Source organism: Rattus rattus, chromosome 10, assembly GCF_011064425.1.
Source record: "Rattus rattus isolate New Zealand chromosome 10, Rrattus_CSIRO_v1, whole genome shotgun sequence".
In the NCBI taxonomy this organism is placed as follows: Eukaryota; Metazoa; Chordata; class Mammalia; order Rodentia; family Muridae; genus Rattus; species Rattus rattus.
Window position 1 is genome coordinate 59,476,786 of NC_046163.1, and position 25,276 is coordinate 59,502,061.

The 25,276-nt window shown below is 41.5% G+C and overlaps 1 protein-coding gene and 1 non-coding gene across 9 annotated transcripts in view; one reads left to right on the forward strand and one right to left on the reverse strand.

Moving 5' to 3' along the window:
* Positions 1 to 25,276, reverse strand: part of Nvl (nuclear VCP like) — a 51,317-nt gene that overhangs the window by 22,672 nt on the left and 3,369 nt on the right. For 2 of the 8 annotated variants that reach the window (XM_032914844.1, XM_032914846.1), the window contains exons 3-13: positions 21,595 to 21,647; positions 21,411 to 21,507; positions 18,885 to 18,942; positions 17,244 to 17,516; positions 12,493 to 12,625; positions 12,253 to 12,329; positions 11,379 to 11,513; positions 8,922 to 9,023; positions 6,028 to 6,145; positions 3,276 to 3,420; positions 97 to 346 (exon numbers count right to left, since the gene is read on the reverse strand). In XM_032914844.1, the coding sequence (XP_032770735.1) occupies positions 97 to 346; positions 3,276 to 3,420; positions 6,028 to 6,145; positions 8,922 to 9,023; positions 11,379 to 11,513; positions 12,253 to 12,329; positions 12,493 to 12,625; positions 17,244 to 17,516; positions 18,885 to 18,942; positions 21,411 to 21,507; positions 21,595 to 21,647 (1,441 nt within the window). Of the gene's footprint in view, positions 1 to 96; positions 347 to 3,275; positions 3,421 to 6,027; positions 6,146 to 8,921; positions 9,024 to 11,378; positions 11,514 to 12,252; positions 12,330 to 12,492; positions 12,626 to 17,243; positions 17,517 to 18,884; positions 18,943 to 21,410; positions 21,508 to 21,594; positions 21,648 to 25,276 lie in introns of those variants that run through there. The other 6 variants (XM_032914845.1, XM_032914848.1, XM_032914847.1 and 3 more) reach the window with 6 other exon arrangements.
* On the forward strand, positions 19,861 to 19,966 carry LOC116911883. The gene has a single exon (XR_004389397.1). It is a non-coding gene; the product is annotated as a U6 spliceosomal RNA (small nuclear RNA).

The following is a 25,276-nucleotide window of genomic DNA, read 5'->3' on the forward strand; positions in this document are numbered from 1 at the left end:
GGCAGGAGCTGCAAACGCTCTGTGGAAGGACTAAATGTGCCTGTGTTCCTGGCATGAACACAAGGTAAGAGAGAGAAAGAACTGAGGAGCACCTACCTGTGTTTTAGAAGGGGGCTCTGCTCCCAGGCTTCTCCCCTGCTCTCCGTCAGAGGGCAAACCCCCTGTCTCAGGCTCTGTCCTCTGCTGCTCCTGCCGTCTCATCAAGACCCTGTGCACTGCACACACGGCTGCCTCTCGACAAAGAGCCATCAGGTCAGCACCAACAAAGCCTGGCGTCAGGTGTGCTAAATGACAAAAATTAAAGGTTTCCGGAAGTCTCAGTTTCCGGCACAAAGTTTGGAGAATTCTGCAGAAAAGACAGTTTAAAAAAAATTCAGACTCTATGACTGTTAGTAAAAGTAAATTCCTACCTATATTTACTGAAAGCTTATACATTAATCCATACTGATGGTATCATAATGAATGCTACACAAGATGAAACAAATCACTCAATAAATGCTCATTACTACAACTCCATGCCCAACTTTCTTATTCCAGAAAAGCTTATACTAACAATCTGTTTATTGGGAACCATGCTATGCACTATAAAGACTATAAGCAGGTCTTTTATCCACTTTTAAGTGTTTTTTGCACTATCATAGAGGAAAGAGCTTATGGGGATATACTTACAGAGCAAATAAAATATGCAGGTACCAGAAAGAGAAACCACACTCAACCCATACTTCATACTATGCAGCACTAAAAGCTTGCCCTCCCCCTCAAGACCACTGCAACGGGGTCTTAGTATGTAGTCCTTGCTTGCCTGCAACTTGGTATGTAGAGCAGGCTGACCTTGAACTCAGACTGCCTCTGCCATCCAAAAACTGGAATCGATGTCATGTTCCATCATGTCCAGCTCTACAGGTTATCTTTACAAGTATATTATTCCTTATACAAAAGGAAGGTTTCACAGTGATATTTATCTTAGTACTTCAAACATCCAACATTGGATTTTGAGGCAGGGTCTCATGCAGCTCAAGGTGGTTTCAAACTCTCTATGCAGTGGAGGATGGCCTGGAACTCTTGATCTTCCTGCCTCTACCTACCAAGCAGTAGGATTACAGATTGTATCATCATCTTACATTAGCATGGCTACTGCTCCAATTTTCATCATTTCCTGTAAAATGTACATTCTGGCCTAGAACTAGCTCAGACTAGGCTCAAACTTACAGGTGTCTGCCTGCTCCCTTCCGATTGCTATACTCTTAACCATTCATTTACTGAAGCACACATGTCTACAGTATAAATTAGTAAGTATGTGATTATTTGTGATCGTATCACAATTTATGAAGAAAGAGGATGAATGGAAAGTATAAACAACCCAGTAGAAGACACAAAATAAAAACAGCTCTTCTTCCCAAAGAGCTATAATTATGAGAAGCAAAGTCATTTGCTTGCTCGAACACCAAAGAAGCAAAGGCTGGGAACAGGAGTATTAGAGTGTGGGGCCAGAAGCACAGCACAGAACCTAAAGCAGAAACGTCAGCTGAAAACCTGAGCAATACAGTGAGAGCACGTGGGCATGTGCTCCACCCTGTCAACCAGAACACCACGAGTGTACTCTCTGAAGAAGCCAAGTCAGGAAGCAAAGCTCGACGTCTGGCTCAATGTCTGTGCGTGTGTGCACAGTTTTCTTCAGCCTCCTTATTAGCCTGTCAGACAGACTTATACTACAGCACCACAGTACTGTCTGGAGATCCGTGTCTGAAACTCCAAATAGACTCAACACAGACACATACTCACATTTGATCTATGAAAAAAGTGAAAAGAAGGGACAGAAGAAGGAAAGGGAGGAGGAAGAAATGACAACAACCCTAACCTTAGCTCAGCCAGACTTAACTGTGTGTAAATACTGTTATTTTGCATTTGCCTTCCAGTTTCTCAGGGACATAACATAACACAGACCAAAACAAACACACACACATACACGCAGAAGGAGAAAAACACCCTCAGGAAATAAAAAAAAATGTAGTTCAATGGTAAAGCACTTGCCTAGCATGTGGGAGGACCCGGGCTCTCACGCTAAGAACTACAATAAAATCCTGTAACCAAGTTAACAAAGAAAACTTTGTTAACTCTTTATTCAAGAGTGAAAAGTCCAGAAATAAAGAAGTCACCCGAGCTAGAGTTCGTGCTGACAGTGGGGCTGACAGTGGGCTGTGCCTTCACTTTTAACTGTGGCAGCCCCAGATGTCAGAAGGGCATGGTGTCCACAGCACCAGTCGCTTCCTCTCTTGAGAGTGCCTCTTTCCTGTCTAATAAACTGTCCCTACATTATCACAATTTATAGTCGTCGTTGTTGTTTTGTTTCTTAAAGAATGGCATAGAGATAAAGAGGGTTTTTAGGCACCAAAGAGCTTTCCTTTTATCCTTATACATCATTTCTCACTGCTGAAAAATAGATCTGGACAAATGAGCCAGAAAAAAAAAAAGATTCTATTAAAAGGAGAGTCTAAAAGGACAATACTACACTTCAGAGCTGGCAAGACAAACCTTCTCAGTGGACACAGAGGGAAAAAATGGAGCCTAGAGTGTGTCGGCCAGCCTTCTATCACTAGAGTGTGCTGGCCAGCCTTCTTCCACTCTGGTGAGACCTAAGACAAACAGCTAATAAAGAAAAAGGTGGATTTGGGCTCGGTTTTGCAGGCTCTGGAACATAACCAGATATTTACATTTTTTTAGGCCTCTCACAGGGAGGAAGAGCTGCATATCATATGTGGTCCGGCAAACTTGCTCTCTTCACAACTAGAGAGTAAAAGATGGCAAAAAAGGAGGTGAGGCCACCAGGGTCCCTTCATCCCATTAGAGGCCATTACCCCAAAGACTGGGAGATTTATCTCTAGGCCACATCTCCATAAGGTTCTACAAAACCTTCACCATAAGGTATTTTTGGGTGGTGTTTTGAAACAGCAACTACAACAAAAAAGGAAAATGTTTTTGAAATGTAACACTACCTTTAATCCAACAACCCTGCTTATATGCTTATATAAAGAAGTTCAAAGCTAGACAAGAAAAAGTAGAGGGAAATGATTTTACACACACACACACACACACACACACACAGAGAGAGAGAGAGACAGAGAGAGACAGAGAGACAGAGACAGAGAGAACACAATGAAGAGGCAAGAGACAGAGAGAGAGCAGATATCAATCAAGTACATGGTATTTCTTAGCACTTATTTTCAATACTAACTCAAATACTGGTACACGAACAACATTGTTCTATAAGAACAAACCTTTCTCTGGATGCCTCATCTGGGATACCCAAGCAGACTTCTCGATCAAACCTTCCCGCACGTCTCAGAGCAGGATCCAATGAGTCTGGCCGGTTAGTAGCTCCAACAACTAGGACTCGGGCTGTAGCTGCCACATTATTCAGATCTAAGAACAAGATGTAGAATGCAGAGAATAAGACATCTGGTATTTGAAGATAACAATGTGTACACAAGTGATTTGAAAGGTGGAGAGAATTTATGTAATCTTATATATACTAGCAGGCATTTATTGTTGACATAATAAGTGTAACGATAAAGACTGCCTTTCTGATCGGTAATTCACAATCTACTGAGGAATATAAAGTGTATAAGGAAACACAGTGAAAGACACGGTTCAAAAAGTTTAATGACAATTAGGATAAACTATAATAGAGCAAGAGAGAAGACAATGGTGAGAGCACTCAGGAAAGTCTAAATGGCTTGTTAGCATGGTTTCTGCCAGCAGATGCAGAAGTTAGCCAAGTCCTACAGAGAGTAGCAGCATGAGTGAGAGGAGGCCCAGACAATGGCCCAGCAGGGGGCCTGGGAAGACAGCAATGCTGTCCTGCAGGCAAACCAGGAGGGGGTAAAGAACAGCCCAAATGCTGCAGAGATTAATAGCACTGACTGCTCTTCCAGAGGTCCTGAGTTTAATTCCCAGCAATCACAAGGTGGCTCACAACTACCTATAAAGGCAGCCAATGAACTCTTCTTGTTCCAAAAAAAGGTAAGAATTAAAAAAAAAAAAAAAAAAGGAACAGCCAAGCCACTCTGGCTTTCTTTAGAAATAGATTTTTAGAAATGAATATTTCTAAATTTTTTAATTTAAATTTAAATTTTGTCTTTTCACAAATATTCTGTCAGCCTTATCTTTTGTAAATGTTCTGTCAGCTGAACTAGGGGACAGTCTAGGTTATACTGCCTCATAGTTTAACACGATATTCAAATGCTAAGTACAATGTAAATAATGGAGATACACACACACACACACAAACAAACACACATGTATATTTATTTATTATCTGATTAGGAAGAACCTATGAAAAGCTTTTCTAGAATATAGGCCTCAAAAACATGTCAGAAAAAAGATAAAAACAAAATAGCACAAGGCACTAGGGGAGAAATTCAGTAATAGCTAGCTTGCAGAGATCGCACTTGCAGACTCAGGTTCAATCCCCTGCACAAAAAGTTAAATACAAGTAATTTACAACTGGGAGCCATAAGAATGGGGGGTAATGTTTTAAGACAGGCTCACTCTGTGGACCAGGCAGGGCCTGAAATTCACTATGCAACCCAGCAACCCAGTGTAGCTACAACTCATGTCATTACCCTGTCCCAGCCTATGCATTTGGATAATCCATTACAGGAATATGACAGTACAACGTGTGTCTCTCTCTGTCTCTCTCTGTCTCTCTCTCTGTCTCTGTCTCTGTCTGTCTGTCTGTCTGTCTGTCTCTCTCTCTCTCTCTCTCTCTCTCTCTCTCTCTCTCTCTCTCTCTCTCTCGTTGTTGTTTTTTGTTTCCATGACATATTCTGGCTGGCCTCAAACTCACTATACAGCCCAGGTTGGCCTCAAACTCTACAAGGAAAACACTGGTAGGATTGTTTCCATATAATGGAAATGCTAAGTGTTAAATTTGCATAGTAAATTTAAAAAATATCATTAACAGTGAAAAAGAAGTAACCCAGCAGTTAAGAGCTCATATTATTAGTACAGAGGACCCTTCTTTGGTTTCAAATACCTAGGCCTAAAGGCTCAAAATGACCTGTAAACATGAGGGTCTTTGCAGGTCCTGTATTCACACACACACATATATATACTTAAAGTAACTTTTTTTGTGGAAGGGAGATAGAGACAGGGATTCATTTTATAGCTCTGGCTGGCCTGGAGTTCACTATGTAGATCAGGCTAGACTTGAACTCACAGAGATCTGTCTACTTCTGCCTCCTGAGTGCTGGGATAAAAGGCATCAACTAGGCACAAGTAAAAATATTTTCTTAAAAGGTAAATATAAATGCACTAAAATGTCAACATTTCTTACACAAACATATCCTTAAAGGTCATCAGTAGGTACTATGCAACCCTGAAAAACATACACAAAATTTGCAAAAGCAAATATGAATACACACATTTAATTACTACAGAGTAGGGACACAGCTCAGGTAGAAAAGTGCTTGATATGCAAGTGTGAGGTCCTGAGTTTTAATCCCAGAACCCACATTAAAAAACAAACAAACAAACAAACAATGCATTCAGCATGGCAGACTTGTAAGCCCAGTGCTGGGGAAGTGCAGACAGGCAGATCCCTGGGGCTCACTGCTCAGCTAGCCTAGCCTATTTAGTATGTAAGCACCAAATCAATTCGATTAATGGTGGCTTCTAAAGAATGCTATCTGAGATTGATCTCTGGCCTCCCTTCCCACATACACATGTATACACTCACACGCAGGTACACCCACATACATACATACATACATACATACATACATACATACATACATACATACCTACAGTTCAATACAATTTGAAACGGATGGAAAATCTTTTACAGAAAGATCCTATTTTATGAGAGTCACTGTTTAAGTGGCTCTCTCTCTCACGCACACACGCGCACACGCACACGCACGCGCGCGCGCGCACACACACACACGCACGCGCGCGCGCGCGCGCGCACACACACACACGTGGCTCATTCTAAGAACTACATTATGTTAAAATGAGATCATTAGTTACCGTCCATGCAGGTTAGAAGCTGGGCCACGATCCTTCGTTCCATATCTTTTGAAGCAACTTCTCTTTTGGGGGTGATTGCATCAATTTCATCAATGAACACAATACATGGTGCATTTGACTAGAAATAAAAATACCAAAACAATGTTATTGAAATATTAAAAAAACTATACAATAAATTCCCTATATTGGTGCATAACATTTATGTATTCTTTTTATTTTTAAAACTAAAAGGTTTAGTCACCAAAAGAATAACCATGAACGTGGCAGTTCACAATAATGCCTCTGATTGTTATCAGAGAACCAGATCTTTAAACAGAATGGATTGTGGTTCACGAGATAATCTTCTGAGGTTGTCCTGTAGTTAGACATATTTGTATGCACAGAAAATAAGCAGTAAATTTAAAAGTTCTCAACTCAGCACAGTAGCACACACTAAGAATTCTGGCCTTGGAGAGATCGCTGACTTCAAGGGTATCCTAGGCATTTCTAGTTCCAGGTCAGACTGACAAGACAAGATCACCCTTCACAACACCAAATGAAAAAGTGTCAAACTAGAAAAACCCAAGTATGCTCAAATAGAAGAGTTTTTCTCTAACACAAAAACGTCTAAATTTTTCATTCAGCTGTAAGGAGATCTTAAGCACCACAAGTTTTTTTGCATTTTGTTTTTTAAAATCTCTACAAAACTTACCATTTTGTCCGGTTTTAAGTATAATTCAGCACCATTCCAGTGTTTACACTACTGTGTAATCACCACCACCCACTTCCACAACTGTTCCCTTATTTTATACTGAAATTAGCAGTGACTTGTGTGTGTGTGTGTGTGTGTGTGTGTGTGTGCGCGCGCACGCACACAAGTTTCACTGTATTAGTTAACACATAATCGGATCTTTGTGGGTGTTTTTCTGTTGTATCAGGTTTTAAAAATTCATGTTATTTAAAAAAATTTTAAAGTGTTTGAGCGTTTTGTCTATATGCGTTTGCACAAAGTGGACACCTGGTACTAGCAAAGGCGAGAAAATTATGTGTGCCCCAGAACTGGAGCTAAAGACGGTTGTGACAATTGAGTGGATGCTGGAACCACACCTAGGGCTCCACGAGAGCAATAAACGCCCCTGACCCTGAATTCTCCAGACTGTTTTAATGTAAAAATAAACTACACACTAGAGTTTAGACAGAATATGTTAAAAAAAAACCTAAAGATTGGCTACTTATAGTTAAGCTCACTGAGTCATAGAGAATAACGGTTGCTAGTAACTGGAGGAGGGTGGAATGGAGAATTCCTGTCTGTCAGCTACAGAGTTCATCTGGAGAAGATGCAAGATCCTAGAGGTGGTGGTGGTAAGTGTAGGGCTGTTGAGATGTCTCGGCGGGTAAGGAGGGTGCTTGCTACTCAGGATGACCAGAGTGTGATCCCTGCTGTCCACGTGGTAGGAGAGAACAGATTCCCATAAGCTGTACTCCCAAATTCTACATACTACATGTGCTTCGACATATGTGTTTACCTCTCCTCACACACATCAGCTTCGGGTAGTTACAATGGTTAGACTTATGAGCAATTATATGCTTTAGATGCAAATTAAGACACAAAATTAAACCCAGTGTGGTGGTACACAACTGCAATTTCAACACTTGGGTAGAAAAGGAGGATCAGCAGTTCAAAGTCATCCAGCAACATGAGGAGTTTGAGTCCAGACGAGGTTACATAAAGCCCTGTCTGAAAGGAGTAGGGAAGGAAGGAAATGTGACACAAAACTTTTCATTGTTTTTTAGTTTTAGTCACAGTGATGATTCGTGTCTGCTCAGGTGCAAACGTCATGATTAACAGGATTCTTGCTATGTACTAGACACAATGTTGAAGGTTTTAAAGTAATTCTTTCAACTGGGCATGGTGACGTATACCTATAATTATGACACTTGAAAGAGTGAGGTCAGAAGGTTGGTTGTCAGGAATTTAAGGCAGACTATACGACATAGCAGCATACCATCTGGAAAAAAAAATGAATCTTCTGATTTAAATGCTCAGTGACCCTATGAGAACTGGGTATTTTATCATCCCAGGTTACTGTTAAGAAATAGAAGGGAAAAGTTTCTTCTGATCACGTTATGTGACGACATTTAACTGGTCCTCAACTTTCTCAATGAGAAGTTAGACATTTAACCACCATATTCTGCTGAAGATATAATTTTAATTGGATCCAAATATCCAGTTAAGGGCTGGAGAGATGGCTCAGTGGTTAAGAGCACTGACTGCTCTTCCAGAGGTCCTGAGTTCAATTCCCAGCAACCACATGGTGGCTCACAACCATCTGTAATAGGATCTGATGCCCTCTTCTGATATGTCTGAAGACAGCTACAGTGTACTCATATAAAATAAATAAATAATAAATAAATAAACCTTTAAAAAAATCCAGTTAAAATTTTTTATAAATTTTATAACAGAACCTGCAGTCAGGTATAATCTCTCTCTCTCCGGTAAGAGAATTTTACTTTCACCCCTCTAATCATATAAACAGCATTTATCCTGAGTCTTACAGTGCTTGCATAATCCTAAGTATAATAATTCTTATGGTGTTTGCAAGTTGTTCAGTCAGACCTAAGCTGCAGAAACCAAGTAAATGAAGTATCTTCAGGACTGTATGTTCTGACCTCTTAACTCTGGGGACAGCAGCCCACAGCTTGCCAGTACATGCCCGTCACCTGTACATTTGATTTCACACGAATCATTACATGGCTAAGAGTCTACTCCATTAACTTCACTTTGAGTTTGTAACACTAAGCATTTTTACAAAAGGAAGGTCAGTGAGCAGGATAAAGAACTCTACATCAGAAAAGCAGACTCTACTGAAAGCTTGCAGCGGGTGACAAGCTGGCATAAGCAATGGCTGACTCACCACGGCCTGGTCAAATAAATCCCTGAGCTTTTGCTCAGACTCTCCAGACACTCCCGACACGATCTCTGGGGCAGCCACTTTCAGAATGGGCAAGTCAAGCTCCTGTGCACAGAACAGAACAGACGGACAAAGGCTACATGAGATGTACCTGCCCCGCACCCTTCCTACCCAATCCTCCCACCAGAACAGAACGGACGGACAAAGGCTACATGAGATGTACCTGCCCCGCACCCTTCCTATCCAATCCTCCCACCAGAACAGAACGGACGGACAAAGGCTACATGAGATGTACCTGCCCCGCACCCTTCCTACCCAATCCTCCCACCAAAATTAGGGAGGCTTTTTTTAAAGTTTTTAAAAAACATTTATTATTTACTGTGCATCCATTCACGTATATGTGCAGGAATGTTTGTGCCACTGTTTACACACGGAGGTCAGAGGGCAACAGAAGTTGGTTTTCTCCTTCCACCTTGTCTGTTTCCTGTTTCAACAGTGGGTCACCAAGCACGGTGGAAAGCAACTGTACCCACTGAGCCATCTTTCTGGCCTCTACAATTTCCTAAGAAATTTCATCTCTGTACGTGAGCCCAATGACAAACACTACTCAAAAGTATGGAGAGATGGCTCAGCAGCTAAGAGCACCTATGCAGAAGCTTAGGATGGTCCACAACGTCTGTGCCAGGGAATCCATGCTCTCTTCTGACTCAATGGACACCAGACATGCACACGGCACATAGACATACACAAAGGCAAAATACAAATATAATAATCTTTTTTAAAAAGCAAAGAAAATCAGCTGAGTAGTAGTGGTGCACAACTTTGATCCCTCTCCACACTCGGGAGGCAAAGGCAGGCAGATCTGAGTCTGAGGCTAGCATAGTCTAAAGACTGAGTTTGATGACAGCCAGAGTTACAGAGTAACCCTGCCTCAAACAAATATACAAACATGTATGGATTTATTCACCAATTGTAGTGGCTTACACCTGCAATATCAGCACTTTAGAGAATAAAGCTTTGAGAGTTCAAGGCTGGCTGGGCAAACAGTCTGAGACTGTGTCTTTAAAAGAAACCTAAAATGCAAATGTTGCCTTTATGGACTGTTATGTAGTGATCATAAAACAAATGTATTTTTAAAAAGACAAATCAAGTTGCCTTTAAAAAGTGAGTTTGTTCTATTAATGACTAGAATAATATACTAGTCTGCTAGTTAAAGCTCCTTGAACTATTTTACACTTTATCATGAAATAAGTTTCCAAAAAATTTGAATAGGACAAAATCAGGACTGCTAGCTCTTTAATTTATAACTTAAGTGAATTTCTGTGTTTGTGGGTGCACAGATAGATGTGGTTGATACAAGAAAAAAATATACAAAGTTTAAAGCCCAGGATAGCTTTAATGGTACAATCCTGCTTTAGTCCAAACAATATTAGACTTTAAAGTGTCTACAACCAACCTAAATGATTTTTTTTAAAACTATTTTAGAAGGGCATTTTAACAGTGGAAATTTTAAATAAATTTAGCTTCAAGAACAAAACCATTATTTTGTACATTTTGCTGATTTAAGAATGACCAGGATAGGGCTGGAGAGATGGCTCAGCGGTTAAGAGCACGACTACTCTTCCAGAGGTCCTGAGTTCAATTCCCAGCAACCACATGGTGGCTCACAACCATCTGTAATGGGATCCGATGCCCTCGTCTGGTGTGTTTGAAGACAGCTACAGTGTACACGCATAAATAAAATAAATAAATCTTAAAAAAAAAAAAAGAAAGAAAGAATGACCAGGATAAAAGAGAAGTAACTGCAATGTAAACTAAATGTTTATTTTTACAGTTAAGCTGTTTTGCTTTCCACCTAATTTTTGTCACAGACTCAATAATTGCAATTCATTAAACAACAGAACAAAGGCAGCACAAGCAGCAGCATGAGAAGGTGAAGGGAGGAAAGTTGGGGCTGGAATGGCTCAGTCTGTACAATGTGCTTGGCCATGTGAGGGCCCAACTACGGGACTGATGTAAAAGCAAGCAGTGAGCTCCACATCTGTAGCCCTAGCCTGGGCAGGGTGAAGGATGGCCCCTGGAGTTTGCTAGATAGCAGGTCTAGCAAAATCAAGTATGATATAGGTTCAAACAGAAACCCTGTCTCAAAATACAAAGATAATGAGGAAGATGATGGGGGAGGAAGAGAGGAAGAGACAATCTCTTACTGATTAAATCTGCTTCCTAAAGAGACTAGATCTAACTGAAACGGACCAAAGAGAAAAACAAACAAACAAACAAACAAACAAACAAACAAATAAAAATGCAGCAGCGGGGTTGGAGATTTAGCTCAGTGGTAGAGCACTTGCCTAGGAAGCGCAAGGCCCTGGGTTCGGTCCCCAGGTCCGAAAAAAAACAAAACAAAACCCAAAAACAAACAAACAAAAAAACAAATAAAAATGCAGCAGCAACTAGCCTCACCCCTGCTATCGCATGTGCAAGTAATGTCTTCCCACAGCCTGGTGGTCCATGCAGAAGAACTCCACGAGGGGGCACGACACCAAGGTGCTGGTACACCTCTGGATGACGCATGTGAATGAGCATCTTGCAGACTTCCTGTCAAGGAATAAGCATAAAAGATGTCTTCCTCAGACCAAGAAACAAAGAGTCAAAGTAGAATGAAATGCCCCTATTTTTTAGAACACCAAAATATACTAGACCTAGACAGAAGACTAACAGGCTTAGGCTTCGACTTGAGAGGAACCCCAGCGTTGTATACTATGTAAACAACTTCTGTGACATCGCCATGCTTCTTTCCTAAGCTACAAAAATATCTCTCATAAAATACTACAAAAAGTAACTGACACAACTGTAAGAGAAGACACGAGGAAGCTGCCATGGTCATTGTGAACGTCATTATGGTTAGTACCATCAGAACACTGTAACTTACAAGCATATACTTTGAATACACTGGAACTAAAGGTGCGAAGACAGAAAGCTTCATTTTTCTCTCAATACCGTAGAGGTCAGGTTTGCTCCCCTCATCTCCCCACTCTTTTTTCCTATACTTTCTTCACATTAAAAACCAGAGGACTGGAGAGTGGCCCAGGGGTGCAGAGGACTGGCTGCTCTTGCAGAGAATCTGGGTTCGTTTCCTGACATCTACATGGTGGATCACAACCATCTGCTAAGACCAATTCCAGGGAACCTGACAACCCTTTCTAACCTCCGAGGGCACCAGGCAACGGGCACACAAACATACGCGCAAGCAGAGCACCTATAGACACAGAATACTTGCTTTGCTGGTGTAAATGTTTAACAATATATGCATTCCGTGGAATGAGCTGGCACTAACTTTTAATGTCGCATCATTGCCTCCAACATCTTCAAACTTCACGCTGGAAATCTGCAACTCTGTACTCTTCGCTTTAGCTGTTAAAGAACAAGAGGTAAAAAGATTAGTGTTTCCATGCAAACACAGAACTAAAACACCATCAGGTAAAACAAGTTTTTCAACGCAGAGTTCTCAGACAAAACAACTCAAAATAGTGACCCCGCTCTAGAAGCAAACACGCGTCTGCTACCCACAGCTCACCTCTCTTTTGCAGAATAGCTTCTATCTCTCCATCCGCTTCTTGAAGACCCTCTGTCTTTCTTTTGTTTCCTTTGCCTCTTGCCCTACTTTTCCTTTTCTTGTCACTTTCCAGAAGAGAAGAATCCTTTAAATTCTGGGGAGAAAATACAAAACAGTGCTCACTGCTCTGTCTCCTTCTCAAGGAAGCTGCCTTCCATAGAAACCTGAAGCTTCAGTTGTCTGGAAACTTCTTCCTCAGCTCTAGCAGTTAATCTCGTCTAAGAGACTTAGGGCACACAAACATCAGGTTCTTACCAGTCGTGATGCTCTTGATACTTGAATCCTTACAGCTTAAAGCAAAGACACTTGGGGACAGCCCACTAATAATGTAAAAGGAAAACCTGTAACCCCAACACTTTGGAGTTAAAACAGAACAATCAGAAGTTAAGGGCATTTTAGCTACATGACAATTTCAGTTAGACTATGCTACAAAAGACCCTATTTCAAAATCCAAAATTAAAACAAATAGGGCTCAGTCTGTAAGGTATCATAGCATTATGAGGTCTGAATTCAGACCCTCCCCACCCACATGTAAAGGCTGTGTGCCATGGGGCGGGTCTGTACGCCAGTGTGAAGAGAGGGGTCCTACAGCGTGCTGGTCAGCCAGCACGGCGGGACCAGAAAACCCCACATAGTGAGATATTTTGAGATCCCAGACATCCCTTTCTCCATGTGTTTTAGGTTTATTCTGCTGCTGCTGCTGTTGTTCTTACAGGGTTTCTCTGGGCAGCCCTGGCTATCCTGTAATTCACTCTGAAACCAGGGTAGCCTTGAAACTCATGCATGAGTCACCACTGACCAGCTGACTTTTCTTTCTCAAAGAAAAGGCAGAGAGCAATTGAGAAAGACATGACATTGACCTCTGGTATGGTACCCACACATGCATTTGCACATGGAACATGCATGCCCTCACGCACTTAGTAAAGAATTTGCCAAATCAAGCCTTGGCGCTTAGAAACTAATTATAGCAGCACTATTCAGGGGAAATACAGGCCACAGCTATTTTATATAGTCTAATTATATATTAATATGTGCACCCCACTGCACACTAGTAATATACACACTGAAGTGCAGAGAATAAAAATGCCTTGTATAATCTCTTTTCTTGGGTGTGAACTGCTGAACCAGAGCCTTATATATTCTAAGCACTAAATGAACCACTGAGCCACAGTCATCAACAAATAAATATATTTTAATTAACACATCCCAAACACTCTCCTTTCAACACAGTTAATAAATAAAGTTGCTAATGAGCAGAGGTATGGTCTCAGCTCATCAGGAGGCAGAAGTAGGACTGCCTCAAATATAAGGCTAGGAGCTGAGTCTACAGGACAAGTTCCAAGGCGACCAGCAGCGTGTCTACAAACAAGGTGCTAATAAGATTTTTTTTTTTTTTTTTTTTGAGTCAAGGTTGTAGCTGACGATTTTGGATTTTTGTTTTCTTTGAAGAACAGAAATACTATGGGAATCTGTTTTTGTTTTAATGCTAGGTGTGGAACACTGGACTGCCTCAGTTTGTCCAGAGCAACTATGACTTGCCTCATGCTCTAACAGGGGTGTGCTTCTGCCAGCAGCAGTGTTTGAGATAGTGTGACATTTGGAATTCTGGGTACTTTCCAGAGATCATATAAATCCTGAGGCCCCTGAGAGGCTCTGGGGTTGCTGGCTGTTTGCTGTTGGTTGTGGTGTGTTAAGTAGTTCTGTGCAAAGAAGAAATTAAGTATCCTGGTAGCAAAGATCAGACTTGCCCCAAGGAACAGCTGCCCCTAATCTGCAAAAAACAGTCTAATGATAAAGTCCCCTTTCCTTTCTATCCCTTTTCCTTCTATCTAGTGTTAGGAGATTGAAGGGGGGGAAAAAAAAAGAACCCCCAAAGAAGAAGCAAAAGTAGCCAAAAAAAAAAAAAAAAAAAAAAAAAAAAAACACAAAAGAGAAAAGACAGCTACAAGGCTTCTCTGTGCAGCCTGTGCAGCTGTAGACTAGGTTGGCCTCGAACTCACACAGATCTGGCTGCCTCGCTTCCAAGTGCTGGGATTAAAAGTATTTACCACCACTGCTTTTAATTTTTAATTTGTGCTTTTAACTAAATCTTCACATGCCAAAATAAACTAAAAACTTAAAGCACATTCCAATTTGGACACAAAATTATCAGGAGTAATAAATACTTAAATTTTGCAAATTTTATACTTGAAAAAGTTTATTCCCTACATCTAATTGTTTCAAATATACTTTGAGGATTTCCAAAAACCAAGTATTGAACTTACATTTCAATGAAAAAGCCAGTTCCTTAGTTGCACTAGCCATAGTCCAAGTGCTATGAAACCACAGGAGAGCCCTAAAGGACACCCGATGTACAGTTAGTTACATTAGTATAAAGCCTCATTTGCATGGGTATGAATTTATTTTAAAATAATCAGCTAAGAGAGATAACTAATGTGTTCATTTTGTGATACCATACTACGCTATACACACTGCATGTGTATGTGTTTAGGACTATATGTATGTGTATGGGTGTGGAGACCAAAGGTCAACATCCAGTGTCTTCTTCAGTTGTTTCCCACCTTTTTACTTTATTTTTTGAGGCAGGATCTCTCTATGTAGACCTGACTGTCTGGGAACTCTCTACATAGGCCATGTTAGCCTTGACCTCACAGAAACCCACCGGCTTCTGCCTCCTCAGGGCAGAAATTAAAGACAGACATGTGCCAGCTTCTGAACCTCACCCTACCTTATTTTCTGATACAGGATCTCTCAATAAGCCTGTAGTTGGCCCATCTGGCTAGATCAGCTGGCCAACAAACCCAAGAATCCTTCCTGTCTCTATTCCCCAGCGCTGGGTATACAGACATGTGGTATTGGGCCAAGCTTTTATATGGATGATAGGAATTGAACTCAGGTCTCTATGCTTGCACGATAAGCACTTTACTAACTGAGCCATTTCCCAAGCTCCATTTTTTTGACCTGTGACAGGGTCTCATATAGCTCAAGACAGCTGTAGACTTGTTATACAGAAGTAGGTAACCTTGAGCCCACTAAGCCTTTGCCTCTATACTGTAATCTCACGTATAGAGATTACAGTTTTGCAGCAAACACCTACCTTCAATTTTAAAAGGATTTTAAAAACAAAGCTGTTTTTAAAGGTATTTGTATATTCTACACATTTTACTTATTTTTTTTAGTAAGTTTTTTAAAAAAGATTTATTTATCATATATAGGTACACTGTAGCTGTCATCGGACACACCAGAAGAGGGCATCAGATCCCATTACAGATGGTTGTGAGTCATCATGTGGTTGCTGAGATTTGAACTCAGGACCTCTGGAAGAGCAGTCAGTGCTCCTAACCACTGAGCCATCTCTCCAGCCCCCACATTTATTATTCTGAACTGGACACAAACTATCTTGCTGTTTTAGCAGCTTCCTTCTTCAAGAACTGATCTATTAATTCTATCCTCAAAGAGGACAGTTCTTCAAGAGGACAGTTCTTAAGTCACTGTGTCCACAAATTCATCCGCACTACACATTCAGCACTGTGCTGGGCAACTTCATGCAGGAACACATTGCTCAAAACACAGTCCTCGCTCTCCTGGAGCTCACATTCTAGTGAAGGAAAACAGTGAGCTGTGAGATAGAGAAACAACACCCAAGAAGCTGGGTGGCCAAGAGAACATGAAGGTGAGGGAAGACCTAGGAAAACAGCAGGCACACCAACCACACTGCAACTTTCCAAGGTGTGAAACGGTCTCTAAAAGGATTACACAAGAAAGGGATGTAAAGGAGTCTGGAGAACGTGTTCTAGCTAGAAAGCTCAGGCCGTAAGATCCTGTTGGGGGGTGGGGAGTTGGGGGGCAAGCAGAGATAGACTAGCTGGCTTGCTTAGTGTTGTAGATACAGCAAGAACTTGCTGTCAGTGAGGAACAGAGAGAGAGAGAGAGAGAGAGAGAGAGAGAGAGAGAGAGAGAGAGAGAGAGTGTGTGTGTGTGTGTGTGTGTGTGTAGAAAATGACACCAAGAAACATCAGGATAACAAAATCATACAGGGCTTTGTGGACTTTTGATGTGAAACTGAATGAAGCCACTAAAGGGTTGAAGTATTTGAATGGTATTGTGGTTTGGGTATGAAGTACCCCGCAGCTCATATGCGGAAGACTGGTCCCCAGATGAGAACTGGATCGTGAGGGTATTAGCTTCATCAATGGACTTATCCACTTATGAGTTCATAGCTAAGTTATTAGGAGGTGAATCAAACTAGCAGAAAAGGGTCACTGCAGAGTGGTAGATGTCACTGAAACAAATCCTGGAACTGTGGTCCCTTCTTATCACTGCCTCCTGGTTTGTTGAGGTGAGTAGCTCTGCTCTACAATGCTCTTTTCACCACGCTGTTACACCTCTCAGGGCAAGAAGCAACACTAAGTCAGCCAAATAGGTCTTTAAACTTTCTCAGGCATGTCCCACTGCCTGTCAAGTATGACACAAATGGCAGTGATCCAACAAGGAACAAGATGCAGATCACACTTGGAAATCTACTCAACAGGAAGGCGATAAAGATGCGGGACTACAGTAATAACGACAGAAGTAGTCAAGAGTGATGATGTTGTCTGTGTATTTCCAAGTATTTGTGATGCTTTAAAAACAGAGTACAGCACCCACCTGATACTACATTCAGTGAAAAGACTGCACTCTACTCCAACTACACGGAATTCTCACTAAAATACCTGAATCCCAGGATCCTGCTTTTTACAGTTGCTTTGGTCATCTGACAGGTCCAAGGGAAGACTTTCTTTCTGTCCACCTGGGGTTTTGTCAATAAACCATCCTCCCTCAGGTTCTCGGGCAGGGGTCTTCAATGGCATGGAGTCCGTTTTAGAAGACAGCAATGGTGATGAAGTGGCATCTTCTCTCTGTTCCAACTTTGGAGTGGTTGAAACAGAATCAGAGTTTCCTTTCCGATACAAAGAGAGCAGGGAACTGTTCATGTGATTTGCTGACTGACAGAAACATGATTTCAGTAAGTTACTCAAGTATTAAAGCTCCAGTACCTAAACCAAAAGGCTTTGTGTATTTTGCTTGAAACAACTTCTCTCACAACATTTATATTCAGAATACACAGGTTGCCGGCTAGATAACTCCCTAACAAACGCTTACTATCCGAAACTACTATAACCACTCTTGGTTAACAGAGAACCAAGCCAACCGATAATTGGTGGTCAAATAAAACCAAGAGGTAAGGGTTGGGGATTTAGCTCAGCGGTAGAGCATTTGCCTAGCAAGCTCAAGGCCCTGGGTTTGGTCCCCAGCTCCGAAAAAAAAAACAAAAAAACAAAAAAAAACCAAGAGGTATGGAAATGAACTGGCACTGGATCAAATATAATGGAGTCCTGTAATCACTTTGTCAGTAACGCAGAGCCTCATTTACCCAGGAAGAAGACTGAGAAGCTACTGTAAGTAACCTGGTGCATCTCTGATGTACCTGTTAGTTAGGCCTGCCATTAGCAACACTGCCTCGCTGGCAAGAAGTATGGCCATTCCTCCTTTTCTGTCTTTGAAACAGAGACTCATTACACAGGACTGGCTGGCCTAGAACTCAGACATCTGCCTGCTTCTGCCTCCCAAGTGCTGATATTAAGGTCACACAAACCTGCTGAGGTTTTTTATTATTATCTCCCTTAACATTCTTTTTTTTTTTTTTTTTTTTTTTTTCGAGCTGGGGACCGAACCCAGGGCCTTGCGCTTCCTAGGCAAGCGCTCTACCACTGAGCTAAATCCCCAACCCTCCCTTAACATTCTAATCTGCCTTTCGTTTTGGCCATTTGCTTCATATAGCTGATTTATAAGTACTGGAAGAATGATTAAATCATCAATGGTGTGTACAGGAAGCATTCAACTATGTATTGATATAGACAGACACGATCCTTTATTCTATTTTTGGCTTTTTTTCCCCTAAAAGAGGATCTTAAAGAGTAAGAAAAAAATTGGGGCTGGGGAGATGGCTCAGCAGTTAAGAACACTGGCTTCTCTTACAGAAAACTGAAGGCCCCACATGGTAGCTCCCAAGCCCAGTTCAAGGGTATGCCCTCATCTGCCCTCAGGCACCAGATGTGCATACTGTACATATATACACGCAGGTAAAATATGATACACATAAAATAAAGATAAATAAATATTTTAAACAGCAAGGAATTGGGGAGGTCCTGAGTTCAATTCCCAGCAACCACATGGTGGCTCACAACCATTTGTAATGGGACCTAATGCCCTCTTCTGCTGTGTCTGAAGACAGCGACAGTGTATTTACATACATAAAATAAATAAAAAAGAAAGAAAGAAATCAAAGTGGCCTCACTGAATGTTTGTCTTACCTGTGGATCTGGGTAATCTTCCATGTTTGAATCATCATCAGAATAGCTTTCAGTGTACCTCAGAAAGAGAGAGACAAAAGAATGAAAAAAAAAGTTTTGAAGTCCTTTCTCTAATAACCTGAAAAAATTACTATACCAAGAAGTCAATATATTAAGGTAAAACGCTAGCTAGGAGCCCAAGGTCTGAGAGCTGGAGAGACACCACAACAGTTACTACAACTCACTGCTCTTACAGAAGAGCATATTTGGTTCCTATCACATGACCTCTAACTCCAGCTCTCTAGGTATTTGATGACCCCTTCTTGCCTCCTTGAGGACCCACACTCATACAGCATTCACTATCACAGGCACACTCACTCCTATAAATAATTAAAACAAAAAAAGGTGAAGCCCTCAGGTCAGTGGATCGCTCAACCATCATCAGAGATGCACCTTCCTACGTGAGATGGGAATCTGTGCGCTGCAAGGCTTTGGAGCACTCAGTTTCAAATGCATTGTCTTCAGCAAATCCTCCCTCAAGACTCAGCAACGCAGACAGAAGAGGAGGCAGAGACTCAGGAGCCAGAGGCAGTGGATGGCTCCAAAGAAACAGTGTCTTCCAGACACAACAGACTGACGCACACATGCACTCAGAGACTGTGGCAGCATGCACAAGACCAGACCAAACCCCAGCACTAAAATGGGGAAGTGAACAAGAGCCATTAATTCCAAAGGGTAACTACTAGGAAAGAGAAAACCACTTCTCCCTTTGGAAAAAAAATGTTCTCCACTGGTCTGCCACTGGGTAGATTAACACACTCCAGAGAAAGCCCCATGTCTGGGACTAGTCAGGGGCTAACACCAAAGGAACTCCAAGGATTCTTTGTAGTTTTTTGTTTTTTTTTTTTTTTTGGTCTGATTAGTTTTTTGTTTTGATTTTCATTTTATGTTTGGGAGGGAGGAAGAAAAGGAACATAAAGTGGTGGTAAAGTAGGAGGTGCCTGCTTCAGCAGCACATACACTAAAGCTGGAACAATACAGAGAAGATGAGCATGGCCCCGTACAAGGATGACACGCAAATTCGTGAAGCTTTCCATATTAAAAACAAAAACAAAAACAAAAAACAAGAAGTAGGGAGAATCTAGGAAAAACTGGAGAAGGGGAAAAACATGATCAAAATATATTGCATTAAAGTTTTTTAAATTAAAAAACAAAACAAATAGTAAAAATAAGAAAAAAAGGGGGGTATCATCATCAAAGAATTTGGAATTTAAAAATCTATTTTAAACAGCCATGCATGGTTGTGTAAGCCTTTGTTCTAGCACTTAGAAAGCAGAGGAAGGGGGTTGGGGATTTAGCTCAGTGGTAGAGCACTTGCCTGGGAAGCACAAGGCCCTGGGTTCAGTCCACAGCCCGAAAAAAAAAAAAAAAAAAAAAAAAAAAAAAAAAAAAAAAAAAAAAGAAAGAAAGCAGAGGAAGGCTGATCTCTGCAGGTTGACGCCACCCTGATCTACATAGAGTTTAAGGATATCCAGAACTACACAGTGAGACACAGAGAGATGCTGCCTCAAAACTAAACTAGGAATCCATTTTAACCAGCTAGAACCTGTGCTTAATGCCTCTAAGTGTCAGCTTTCTTACCTACCAATAAAAAGGATTATCTCACTGAATATTTTGTGGTTTTTTAAAGTGTATATGTGTTCTGCCTAAATGCATGCATGAGTACCATGTGTGCGGAGTACCAAGAGGCCATGTGGGGTGGATACCTTGGAACTATAGTTACAGACAGCTGAAGGCCCCATGTAAGTCCTGGGATCAAATCTGCTTCCTCTGGAAGGACTGAGCTATCGCTCCAGCTCTAGAAATGTTTTCTTCTCTTTTTTCTTTTTTTAAAGATTTATTTATTTTGTGTATATATGTACACTGTTCTTCAGACACAGCAGAAGAGGGCATCAGATCCCATTACAGATGGTTGTGAGCCACCATGTGGTTGCTGGGAATTGAACTCAGGACCTCTGGAAGAGCAGCCAGTGCTCTTAACCACTGAGCCATCTCTCCAGCCCCATGTTTTCACTTAACACGAGTGTTTCACCATAACATATTTAAACATTTAATGTACATAGTATCATATAAAAGCAAAGGATGAGAAAGGTGAGACAACTGCATTTGGCAACACAACACAGCACAGAAGGTTAGCACCACATGTAAAGCTCACAGTAAAGCTCTACACCACACTAAGAAACACTCGTAAGGGACCTAAGGAGGAGCGAGAAAGACTGACATCTTCACTCACTTCCTCACATGCCCGATGGGGTTTGTGAAACAGAAATGACCACTCAAGTTACTGACAGCACAGTCAAAACCCTCTAGGGACTACAGAGCCATCAACATGGAGGAAACAATGTAAGGCAGGAAATGCTCAGCACAGCTGCACGGCTGGCCAAGAAGAACCACCGACCTCTGTGAGTGTGCGTGAGTGTGAGTGTGCGTGAGTGTGAGTGTGCGTGCGTGCGTGAGGCCTCAGGAGCGGCACTCTGCAATACTTACTCATCATCTTCATCGTGTCTTGCTCTTTTTGCCAGATGTCCATCTTCTAGTTCTTTAAGACTCTTATGTTCTTTCTCACTACTAATTATGTTAAACACTGAAACAAGGAGACAATACCATGCCAAGAGTTAAAATAATTGTTTCTCTGTGTCAGACAATTATGCTCAAACAGTGAAAGACTCACCTTTTTCCACCTGAATTCTAAAAGCATTTCTTTTTCTTCGACCATAATCTACACTGGGGAAAGAAAAAATTTTAGCACACAGTTTTCACAAATATTTTTTCACTAAATATTATTAGTTATATTGGCAAACTGTCATGTGCTACTCTGAGACCAAAATGGGGCACTTTGTCTCAGACTCAAGACCAGGGTCTTCTAACCCTGGCTGGTTTTGTCTTTGCTAAGGAATCCATCTGCTTCCAGAATGCTGGGATTAACTGGTTCTACAGTCCAATTACACTGACTTTTTTTGTTTTGTTTTCGATATTTGAGACAATGGTGCTTAGTAGTTCAGGCTGAAGAAATAAGTTTCATAGATGCAAGAAACAAAGCTGTAAGAATGAAGTTCTGGGAATACAGGAGAAAGGTGTTGGTGAGACCTTGGTCAGAGTGACAAGGCTTAATGGAAACTAGCCAAAACAAAAACAACTGTTTCCTTTATCCCTCCCTGAGGTAGATTCCAAGAACAACGGCAAGATGTCATCCTGACCCTGCCAGACCACCCAGTTCATGCCCCCTCTAAGAGACATGCCAACTTAGCCCTTTCCCAGTGATTCTCCAAGGCCAGGTACAGGGCTGGATGAGGAAAGTGACTAACTGAGCCAAGAACAGCCCATTGAGCAGGCCAGCCAATACCTGACCAGATCCTTTGTCCTGTGCACCACCAATGAGAAAAGGCCAGCTAACCCTGTTGCTGAAGTCTGCACTCTGTAAGGAATAAAAGTTGTGTGCTTTTTAGGTTTGGGTTGCCTCTCCCTGCATGGATGAGCAACCCCACGTACATGGATTAAAAACCTTATACCCTCTTGCTATTGCAGTGGTCACTTTGTCAATCTGTGCTCTGTGGGTTGCGCTCCTGAGCTACTATGGGGTCTTACAACAAGGCTAGACTCAATCTCAAGATTCCAAGGAAGTACTGAGATTATAAATATAGGCCACTAGGTCTAGCTGAAATTGACATTTTAGAAGAAAATGGGTCAGCTAATTTCTTAAATATTCCTTATCTAGATTTAGCTCACATTTCTTCATTATTAAATTCAAGTTTAAATGTTTATTTGTATGCTAAAGATAAGATACTTGGGACTAAGAAGATGGCTCAGTAGGTAAGAGTGCTTGCTGTGCAAGTGTGAGGACCTGAGTCAGACTCTCAAAGACAGATACACGGAGACAAAGTAGTGACTAAATTCCCAGAAACTGGCAGGCCAGGTAGTGTTGGAAAAATGCCTCAGGTTTACAGCACTGTCTGCTTTTCCACAGGGCCTGGGTTCAAATTCTAGCATCCAAATGGCAGTTCACAACTATCTATCCAGTTCCAGGAGATCTGACATCACACATGTAATACAAAGACATGCACTAAATACACACAAGTACACACAAACACATAAGATAAATACACGTAAAAGACAAAACCAAGGCCACATGTGGTGGTGTATGCCTTTAATCCTTATCACTCAGGAGGCAGAGGGCAGATGGCAGATGGGTGAGTTTGAGGACAGCCTGGTCTACAGAGTGTTCCAGGACAGCAAGAACTACACAGAGAAACTGTGTGTGTGTGTGTGTGTGTGTGTGTGTGTGTGTGTGTGTGTGTGTGTGTGTGTGTTTGGGGGTGCTGGGGTGGGATAGACACAGTATGGGATAGGATAAGACGGGGGTGGGGTGGGGGCTGACACAAGACAAATAAACCAAAAAAAAAAAAAAAAAAAAAGCTCGACTCAAACAAGGCAGAGGAGTGCCAAGATGTGTGCAGACGACACATGTGAACATGGACACAAAGAAAAAAACAAAACAGGTACTTAGTTATTTTAAATGGAAACTATGAAGCTGTGACACCATTATTAAGCAGTCATACTCAAGTGGAAAAAAACACAACATTCAAGACAAGTAAGTAAAGGTAAGAATAATTTACAGCTAGCAAGGCCCACCAGTGTGAAGTCAACACTCCGAGTCACTCCCCTACCTCTCTTAAAAGGCAAGCTTATTCAGCCAAGATTGGCCTCTGACTTGCTATCAACCTGAATTCCTGCTGTCACCCCCTGGACACTGGAATTAGAGGCATTCACCATCAGCCTCATCTTTTTTTATAGCTGGGATGTTGTAGAGAGGACCTAGGGCTTTTTTATCCTGAACAATCACTTCCCCAACTAAACGGCACTACTAGCCCAAGAATAATTCTTTCCTAGAGTGTGCTTAGTTAACTCAGTCAAGCCTGTCAGAACACACCTGCGATCCCTGCACTCTGGAAGCTGAGGCAGGAGAACTGAGTTTGACGACCTTGCCTTACAAAGAAAAGATGAACTAGAAATGACTAAATAAAACATAAAACAGCGACAAGTATAACAAACAGAAGGCAGTGAGACGGTGCAGCAGATACAGCTGTTTGCCATGTAAGCCCAACCACCTGAATCTGATCTCTGAAACCCATGTAAAGGCGGAAGGAGACAACTCCAAGTTGTCCTCTGACTTCCACATGCATGATTCGGTAGATGTACACGTGCACACTTGTATGCATACACAGAGTACACTCGTGGTTTACAAAGCTGTCTTGGCTTAGAGGCTGAGACTCTGTAATTGGATCCACATTATTAACTAAGAGTACGATAAAAAGCTGGCATTTCCTCCCTTATTTCCACTTGTATCAGACTTCTACTGAGGACAATCATCACTCAGTAAGTGTCTGTCCAAACGCCAAGGATACATAATCATTCTCAGGCCCCCCTAAGGGTTTTACTGCTGTGAGCAGACACCTTGACCAAAGGCAAGTCTTATAAGGGACAACATTTAATTGGGGCTGGCTTACAGGTTCAGAGGTTCAGTCTATTATCATCAAGGCAGGAGCATGGCAGCATCCAGGCAGATGTGGGGCTGGAGGAGCTGAGAGTTCTACATCTTGCTCTGAAGGCTGCTAGCAGAATACTAAACTCCAGGCAGTTGATATGAGGGTCTTAAAGCCCACACCCACAGTGACACACCTACTCCAACAAGGCCACACCTCCAAATAGCGCCACTCCCTGAGCCAAACATATATAAACCATCACACCCTACAAGGCTAAAACACAAAAATGGTGTTTTTAAACCTATAATCACTTTTGATTCTAGGAATGGCAAAGGCTGGGTATAGCACAAACTATACCCCAAATAAGAATAATTATTTATGATGGTTCACACTACACTCTGAAAAGTAATCGTTTTACAGGGTCAGATTAATTCCTTCAAAGGCTGACAAAGCCAATTTCAGACCCTTATGGAGGAAGAATTGAAATAATGATCAACTACTGACACCTTGACCAAAATTGTTTAATTAATCATATCTCTTACTCCACTGTCCTAAGGCTCCACTCAGTATCCCGAAGACAAACAGGGGCACTGGACCCTTCTATCTGTTCCTCTTCCCAGTGTGCCAATTAAGTCTCCTTTCTTTATTTCTCTCATTCCCCATCTTTATCTGGTGGACTAGGAAGAACCTAGCCTGCTAGGCTGCTAAAGCCAGGTTTTTGCCCTAAAACTCCAATTAAACAACTGTCAAAGTAAGACTAAACACAATGACAAATCTAATTTTTTAAAGACCTAAGAATATATAGAACATTAAAAATAAAACAAAACAAAAAAACGAAAACATAGCATTTGGGGGCTATGCTCCATTTTGAAT